Raw genomic sequence first — 9,821 nt, forward strand, 5'->3', positions numbered from 1 at the left:
GGATAATGGAGTGTAACCATCGTCCCAGCTTCCCATTACTGCATGAAGTTTGCCAACTTTCGAGAGTCCTTCGACGAGATATAATGAAAAATTCGTAAATTTCACCATTTAATGCGCCCGCCTTGGCCAATGAATCTGCCTTATCGTTGCCCGGAATTGAACAATGCGAAGGGACCCAGACTAAGGAAATTTTATAAGAACGTCGAGACAAAGCTCTCAAGTGTTCCCGTATTTTCCCCAGGAAATATGGGAAATGCTTTTCTGGTTTCATTGATCGGAGAGCCTCTATTGAACTTAGACTATCCGTAACTATGAAGTAATGGTCTTCGGTCGAGTTTTCAATTATCCCAAGGGTATACTGAATAGCAGCTAATTCTGCGACGTAAACTGAAGCCGAATCATTGAGTTTGTATGAAGCGGTGATGTACTGATTGAAGATACAGAAGCCTGTGGACCCGTTGAGATTTGATCCGTCAGTGTAAAACATCTTTTCACAGTCGACTGCTCTAAACTTATTGTAAAAAATATTAGGGGTCACTTGAGGGCGTATGTAATCCGGAATTCCACGAAAAAACACAGTAGAATCAGAAGTATCCAACAAATGAGCACGGTTAAAAGCAAACAAAGAAGGATTAATATTCTGAGCCATGTAATCAGAATACAAGGACATAAAACGGGTCTGAGAATTGAGCTCAACAAGCCTTTCGACGTTTTCAATCACCATCGGATTCAAGATATCGCATCGGATTAGCAATCGATATGAGAGATCCAAGAATCGGTTTTTCAATGGTAAGACGCCCGCGAGCACTTCGAGACTCATCGTATGAGTCGACTGCATGCAACATAAGGCAATACGCAAACAACGATACTGAATTCATTCCAGCTTGATAAAATGGGTGTTCGTCACGGATTGGAAGCAGAAGCATCCGTATTCCATCACGGACAATATCGTTGTTTGATACAACCTGATCAGGTCTCCTGGGTGGGCACCCCACCATGATCCGGTTATTGTACGAAGAATGTTATGACAAGATAAGCCCTTTGTCCACGAAGAGAACTGTCATCGTATCATATCGGTGCAATACGTCAAAGTTGGTAATAGTTATAACCTGGATGATTGATGAAGAAGAGAAGTGAGAGAAGCTTGATACTGAACACGTGTGAAAATTGATTTCTTTATTCTTAGTATGTTGTAACGAGTTCCGAGTTAGGGATAGCTAGACGAATTAAGTATTTCACAGGTGCGTAAATAGTTACATACATAGAGAACAATGCTTACCTACCATATCCCCTACTCAGGAAATACTGTTTGCGATAATCTAAGCCCAGTGATTACGCCATAGAGCGTGCGGAAATTAGTAGGATTAAAATAGTAAATTTATCACTCGTAAGGTAAGACGATAATTTCCCGAGCGTGACGTTATATGCATATCTCTATTGTAGGAGACGATTCTAGGTCGTACAATTGTTGATCAGACGGGGAATTATCTTTAGAAGTAAAACTAATTGTAAGTAAACATACTTGTGAACTAAATATTTGAACTAAATAATAAATAAATGGATTTGCAGTTCGAGTCTCGTCGAACGGACTACGGAAATATTTTACATTCTCGAAAATTACAAGCTATAAGCACCCCGGCAACTGATAGCATTACTCCGTGGGAAAAATGCAGCAACAATTAACCTCAAATTGTAAGAATTGTGACCGGCCAGACCATGTGGAAAACATGGTTGCGTGCGACAAGTGTAATACTTGGTGGCACTTTGGTTGTGCAGACGTCACCGAATCAGTCGCTGATAGATCCTGGAAGTGCAATAATTGCTCCACCTTCTGTGACTCAATAAAGTCAGTTAGATCAACCATAAGTGCTCGCCTGCGACTGAAACAATTAGAAGAAAGGAAGGCACTGGATGATCTTCAAGTTCAAAGGGACCGTGAGTACTTAGCCCAGAAACATCAACTTGAAGCTGAGGTGGACGCAGAAAATGAAGACAATTCGAAAAGCTACAGTAGTCGCCATAACTCTGAACATGTACGTTGTTGGGTAGAACATCAAAACTCGGGGTCTGAAGAAGTTACTTTTCCGGACATGAATATGTCAACGCCAATTACATCTAATACATGCAACCCCGGGCACTCTGCTGGTACAGTTCCTGACCTGCAAGCCGTGCCAGGAAATTCAGCTCTTGTCGCACAATCTCTTTACACAACGGCCCCAATATCGGCACCTCAACGACCGAGGCATGCAACAGAACAGGTAGGCCGACCGTCAGGTTTAACTCAATACGATCAAACACGCTACACGATGAATTTGCCAAGTGGAAATAAACCTAAACACGTATATCTTCCCGACACACCATACGGATTACAGAAACATATGCCGCTTCCTACGGAACTGTCACTCCACGACACCGCTCCCGGTCCTGCATTATTTCAACAGACCGTAGTAGGACCGAATCTACCAATAAACTATAGTGTAGCTCAACCAGAAGTGACCTGGTCTTCGTACTACGCCAACGGGTTACCACGAATTGCACCGTTAGTTACTCCGTACGTACTACCCCCGCTTACCAGATCCGAGGTACCGGGTCCAGCAGGGGGGATATACGGTACCGGATTCAAACCGATGCTGAATAAAAATGCTACTTCGGAACCATCGTTTGCTGTTCAACCGCGGCTAAATACTATTGTAAGTGGAAATGCACCAGTAGTTACCTCAAATACGCTACAGCAGTTTACTGGATCTAATGGACTAGGCATAGCTGCGGAGATGTATGGAATATTGCCTGATGCGCAGCGGACTAAAGTTACTATCTCGGCACCATCGATTCCCGCTCAACTGCCGCAGTTTGCAGAGCCACCGAATCCGATTTTCGCTGGATTAAATCAACCAACCTATGGAAATCTCCAGCAGTCGAGTTCTACATGGCCTTCAGATGGAGTTATAACACCACAACAACTTGCCGCACGTCACGTAGTTAGCAAGGAGCTTCCAAAGTTTTCTGGTGATCCTTTAGAATGGCCGATGTTTCTAAGTGCATTCGAGTCAACTACTGCCATGTGTGGCATCCAGCCTGACGAAAATTTGGCAAGATTACAAAAGAGTTTGGTGGGAAGTGCACGAGATAAAGTTCAAAGTATCCTAACGCTTCCGTCAGCTGTTCCGGAAATCATCAGCACTCTTCGGGATGAATGTGGACGACCAGAACAGCTAGTGTATTGTTTGCTCACAAGGATACGCGGTGCCCCCGCTCCGAATGTAAATAAGTTAGAAACGCTTGTAACGTTTGAGAGAGAGGTTAGAAATTTAGTGACGTATATTGAAGCAGCCAATCTTCACTCCCACCTCTCAAATCCGATGCTCTTGACAGAGTTGGTAGGGAAGCTTCCACCAAGCTTGCGACTAGATTGGGGACTTCATAGCCAGCGAGTTCCACAAGTTACATTGAAAGCATTTAGCGATTATGTTTCGTGTATTAAAACAGCCGCGTGTCACGTAAATCTACCGGTCGATTGCGGTGGAGAAGGAGGAGGTGTTAAACGAGGCGCGAGAAAAGATAAAGATGGGTTCATTAACGCTCACTTAGCTGACGACGAATCTAAGTATGAACAGGAAGAACCATCTCCTAGAAACGCTACTTATCAGAGAGAAAAAATGAAACCTTGTCACGCCTGCCAGCGTACTAATCACCGCATACGTGAATGTGAAACATTTGTCAAACTCAGCCTTATGGAAAGACTAAACTTAGTTGAACAAATCGGTTTATGCAAAAGTTGCTTGTCCCGTCATGGTAAATGGCCCTGTAGAAATAAACAGCCATGTGGCATAAATGATTGCAAAGAACCACATCATAAATTACTACATGCGTTTTCATCTACATCGATAGACAAATTTTCCCAAGTTGAACCGTCTGCTATTGTATCCGCCCATTCCACCCATAAAATGACTTCGCTTTTTAAGATTATTCCTGTTGTACTTGGCAACAAAGGCAAATCCGTAGAAACTTTTGCATTTCTGGACGATGGATCAGACTTGACCTTATTGGAGAATAAATTGGCAAATGAACTGGGCCTAGAAGGCGTCGAAAGTAGTCTTTGCCTGCAATGGACTGGTAGTGTTACTAGGAGAGAGTCGTTCTCGAAGAAAGTTAAGCTGACCATTGCTGGTATGGGAAACAAAGCAGTACACACCTTACAAGATGTTCGAACCGTAGATAATCTGGGATTGCCGAAACAAACTCTAGATTTTCATAAACTCTCACAGCGGTACTCATTTTTGCAAGGTCTTCCGATCGAAAGCTATGAAGAAGCGATGCCAGGTATATTGATCGGAGTGGACAATGCACGACTAAAGCTGCCACTAAACAAGCGGGATCGAGGTGACTCCGAGCCGGTAGCTATCAAAACACGCTTAGGGTGGACTATATTTGGTGGGCGTCGAGAGTCTGGGGAACCTGAGAGACTTATGATTCACGTGTGTAACTGTTCACCTGATCGCGAATTGAACGATCTAATGAAGGACTACTTTGCCATGGAAGACATAGGAGTCTACGGAGTAACGGTACCAGAAACTGCTGAAGACTGTCGTGCTAGGAACATACTTGAACGCACAACTAGGCGAACCGCTTCTGGTAAATTTGAAACCGGGCTACTTTGGAGAACTGACAATTTCAAATTTCCAAATAGTTTACCTATGGCTGAGCGACGATTAAAATGCTTAGAGCGTAGGTTACGTTTAGATCCAGAACTACAGAGATCAGTTGCTACTCTAATCGATGAGTATCAAGAGAGAGGTTATGCTCATAAAATCACTGCAAAGGAACTGCAGGGGTCCGACCCCCGGAAGATATGGTACTTGCCATTAGGAGTCGTCCGGAATCCACGAAAACCGAACAAGATACGCATTATTTGGGACGCCGCCGCAACAGTCGGAGAAGTATCGCTGAACTCCATGCTCTTGAAAGGGCCAGATCTCTTGAAACCGCTTTTATCAGTACTTTGTCGGTTTCGTCAAAGGCAGTTCGCGATAGCAGCCGACATTCGACAGATGTTTCATCAACTGTTAGTTCGGGAAGAAGACCGTCAATCGCAAAGATTTCTGTGGCGCACCGATCCAGCGTCCCCTCCCGAGATATTTGTAATGGATGTAGTCACTTTCGGAGCCTCGTGCTCTCCGTGCTCAGCGCAGTACGTAAAAAATGTCAACGCGTTAGAGTATGCCGATCGTTATCCTGAGGCAGCACTGGCCATTATTGAGAATACATACGTCGACGATTACTTAGATAGTAGAGACACAATAGAGCAAGCAGTGAACCTTGCTGTGGAAGTACGGGTTATACACGGTAAGGCTGGTTTCGAAATCAGGAATTGGCAGTCGAATTCGCAACAAATCCTTGCACGGGTCGGGGAAGTAAAACCCCAAACCGAGAAAACGTTTACAGCTGAAAAGCTTACTTCAGTGGAGCGCATCCTGGGAATGATATGGGTTCCAAACGAAGACGTTTTCGTTTTTACTGCTCAGTTTCGACCTGACTTACAACCCTTGCTGAGTGGCGAGATAACCCCCACCAAGCGACAAGTACTGCAAGTCGTAATGAGTTTGTTTGATCCCCTAGGTATAGTCTCAACCTTCACTATCCACGGAAAAATTCTTATTCAAGACGTGTGGAGATCAGGGATCGACTGGGATGAACCCATTACCGAGGCTGACTTTGTTAACTGGCAACGATGGGTGAAAAAGTCACCAGAATTAGATCGTGTAAGAATACCTCGATGCTACTTTCCAGGTTACAAAAAATATAGTTATGATTCGCTAGAATTGCATATGTTCGTAGATGCAAGTGAGAAAGCATATTGTGCTGTAGCCTACTTTCGTATTATCGAGGATGGCGCACCAAGATGTGCGTTGGTTACCTCTAAAACAAGAGTGACTCCATTACGACCTCAATCGATACCAAAAAACGAGCTTAACGCGGCTGTACTGGGTGTGCGATTGATCAAAACAATAGTGGACAATCATACTTTACCCATAAAAAAACGATTTATTTGGACCGATTCAACGACGGTGCTTTCCTGGCTCAAAGCCGACCCACGAAAATATCGCCCGTACGTAGCATTTAGGGTCTCGGAAATTCTTGCCGAGTCCAATATTGAGGATTGGCGTTGGGTTCCTACGAAGGACAATATTGCTGACGGAGCCACGAAGTGGGGTGCGGGGCCGAGTTTCGACCCAGAGAGTAGTTGGTTCCATGGGCCTGAGCTTTTATATCTACCAGAGACACAATGGCCTCCAAGAAAGATAAAATTAGAGATTCCCACAGATGAACTACGCATCGTTCATGTACATCAAGAAACTCCAACTCAGCCATTTATAGAGTTTTCTAATTTTTCTCGTTTGGAAGATATTCTGAAGAAGCTTGCTTATTTGCATCATTTTTTGAACAACTGTCGTTTAAAAGGAACAACTCCAAAGAAAACACATGAAATGGTATTGTCACAACGAGATTACATGGCAGCGGAAAAAAGTTTATGGCGAATGGTGCAAGTCGAAGCATATGCAGCAGAAATCGCAATACTACAGACAAACTCTTCATTACCGGAAGTTCAACGAAAGCGTTTGACTAACGCTAGTCAGCTGAGTAGATTATCGCCCTTCCTAGATGAAGACGGCATTGTCCGATTGGAAAGCCGAATCGATCCAGAAGCCGCCTATTACTGCTTTGACTTTCGTAATCCAATTATTCTACCCAACAAAAGTTATGTAACGGAATTACTTGTTCTTCGGCTTCATCAACGTTACGGTCACGCAAATAAGAGCACGGTTATGAATGAGCTACAACAAAAATATTACATCCCGAAAATGCGATCGTTAATCAATCGAGTTATGAAAAACTGCTCTTGGTGCCGTGTATATCGAGCTAAACCGAGTGAACCTAAGATGGCCCCACTCCCTCAAGCCAGAGTTCAACCGTATGTGCGTCCCTTCGAATTCACTGGCATAGACTATTTTGGACCGCTAATAGTGAAAAGAGGCAGAACTAATGAAAAGCGTTGGGTGGCTCTGTTCACCTGCTTAACCATCAGAGCTGTTCACCTAGAAGTGGTACACTCCTTATCAGCGGAGTCTTGCAAAATGGCAATCCGGCGATTCGTTTCGAGAAGAGGTACTCCACGACATATCTTCAGTGATAACGGTACAAATTTTCGAGGAGTCGCTAAAGAGCTGGCGCAAGAGATAAAGAATATCAATCATTCGATAGCTGCTTCATTCGTTAGTGCTGAAACTGCATGGAGCTTTAACCCACCGTCCGCGCCCCATATGGGCGGAGTTTGGGAGAGGAAAGTTCGTTCGGTCAAGGAAGCCTTTAAAGTACTGTCTCATCGCGATAAGCTAGAAGATGAGTCTTTCGCAACGCTTCTTATCGAGGCTGAAATGATCGTGAACTCTCATCCGCTAACGTCTGTGCCATTAGACTCACCAGAACAAAAGGTTTTAACTCCTAATGACTTTCTGATAATTAACACTGGTGGAACAAATAGTCCAGAAAGAACTCCGGTTCATGAAGGGGTATCGCTAAGAACTAGCTGGAAATTGATGCAACATTTACTCAACCAATTTTGGAAACGATGGATACAATCATATCTTCCAACCATCGCGCGAAGGACTAAATGGTACTCCGAGGTCAGACCTTTGCGAGAAGACGACCTCGTGGTTATAGTCGACGAAACAGTGCGGAATGGGTGGCTCCGTGGACGTGTGATTAAAGTGTATACGAATTCAGATGGTCAGGTGCGTAAGGTTGATGTACAAACAAACAGTGGAGTGCTGCAACGACCTGCTATAAAAGTAGCTCTGCTTGACGTAGTAGATGTTAGTAAAACCGATCCTTGATAGGTATTACGGGTCGGGGTGTTATGACAAGATAAGCCCTTTGTCCACGAAGAGAACTGTCATCGTATCATATCGGTGCAATACGTCAAAGTTGGTAATAGTTATAACCTGGATGATTGATGAAGAAGAGAAGTGAGAGAAGCTTGATACTGAACACGTGTGAAAATTGATTTCTTTATTCTTAGTATGTTGTAACGAGTTCCGAGTTAGGGATAGCTAGACGAATTAAGTATTTCACAGGTGCGTAAATAGTTACATACATAGAGAACAATGCTTACCTACCATATCCCCTACTCAGGAAATACTGTTTGCGATAATCTAAGCCCAGTGATTACGCCATAGAGCGTGCGGAAATTAGTAGGATTAAAATAGTAAATTTATCACTCGTAAGGTAAGACGATAATTTCCCGAGCGTGACGTTATATGCATATCTCTATTGTAGGAGACGATTCTAGGTCGTACAATTGTTGATCAGACGGGGAATTATCTTTAGAAGTAAAACTAATTGTAAGTAAACATACTTGTGAACTAAATATTTGAACTAAATAATAAATAAATGGATTTGCAGTTCGAGTCTCGTCGAACGGACTACGGAAATATTTTACAAAGAAAGTTGATTCTCTGCTGGCATTTCTGTTTCAGATACCTAATATGACATCCCCAGGTGCCTTTTGAATCGAACCAGACCCCGAGATATTTAAATGTGAAGACCTGAGCTATGGTTCCACTCCCTAGTTGAAGCTGTTATTGTGCTGGTTCTCGCTTCCTTGAAAATAAAACCAGCTCAGTTTTCTCCGTAGAGAACTCGATACCCATTTGAAGAGCCCATGTCGACAAGTTGTCGAGGGTATCTTGCAATGGTCCTTGGAGATCGGCAGCTTTGGGTCCTATGATAGGCACAACGTTGTCGTCGGCAAGTTGTCTTAGCGTGCAAGATGTGTTGATACATTCATCGATATCATTTACGTAAAAATTGTATAAAAGGGGGCTTAAGCATGAGCCCTAAGGAAGACCCATGTAACTGAATTGTACTGTTGACAAATCACCATGCGCGAAATACATGTGTTTCTCAGACAATAGATTATACAAAAAGTTATTCAAAATCGGTGAATGACCATGCTGATGCAGCTTCTCACATAAGATATTTATAGGAACCGAGTCAAAAGCCCCCTTGATGTCTATGAAAACTGATGCCATTTGTTCTTTACGAGCAAATGCCATTTGAATTTCTGTTGTGAGCAACGCATGACAATCGTTCGTTCCTTTGCCTTTGCGGAAACCGAATTGTGTATCTGAAAGCAAGCAATTAGTCTCGACCCAATTGTGTAAACGAAAGAGAATCATTTTTTCAAACAACTTCCGGATGCAGGAGAGCATAGCAATCGGCCGATACGAATTGTGATCGGAAGCTGGTTTCCCAGGTTTTTGAATGGTGATAACTCTCACTTGTCTCCAATCATGTGGTACAATATAACCCTAGATAAACTTGTTGAATATATTCAACAAGCGCCTTTTGGCAGAGTCAGGCAGATTTTTCAAGTTGAGTTTAATTCTGTCTAGCCCCGGGGCTTTATTGTTACATGACAGAAGCACAAGTGAGAGCTCTACCATCGAAAACGGTGTTTCGTTTGTATTCGATATCGCGACGCGGGAGATCTGTTCCGGAACAGAATCGGGGCATACTTTTTTAGCGAAATCGAATATCCAGTTATCGGGGCATACTGTTAGAATATTCCTCGCTTTCGTTCGTCGTGTTTTGGTTACGCATTCGTCGAGCAGTGTTCTAAAGAGTGTTATCTCGTTCCAAGCGAATAATGTTAAAATCGTGGAAGTTGAGGGAAATATTTGAAGTCAACCAGGTTTCACATAATGCAAACGCGTCACATTTCACACTATTTATTAAAATTTTGAAGGAATCAATTTTCGGGA

General features: G+C 43.2%; 1 protein-coding gene across 1 annotated transcript; it reads left to right on the forward strand.

Annotated features, from left to right (window-relative positions):
• The first annotated feature begins 1,667 nt into the window (after positions 1-1,667).
• Positions 1,668-7,892, forward strand: LOC131434043 (uncharacterized). Its single transcript, XM_058600677.1, has one exon. The coding sequence runs from the start codon at positions 1,668-1,670 to the stop codon at positions 7,890-7,892; it is 6,225 nt and encodes a 2,074-aa protein (XP_058456660.1).
• Positions 7,893-9,821: the final 1,929 nt, after the last annotated feature.

This window comes from Malaya genurostris, chromosome 3 (genome assembly GCF_030247185.1).
Source record: "Malaya genurostris strain Urasoe2022 chromosome 3, Malgen_1.1, whole genome shotgun sequence".
NCBI classification, from domain to species: Eukaryota; Metazoa; Arthropoda; class Insecta; order Diptera; family Culicidae; genus Malaya; species Malaya genurostris.

Coding starts and splice junctions, on each gene's coding strand:
- LOC131434043 (XM_058600677.1), top strand. CDS start 1,668: ATGCAGCAACAATTAACCTCAAATTGTAAGAATTGTGACCGGCCAGAC.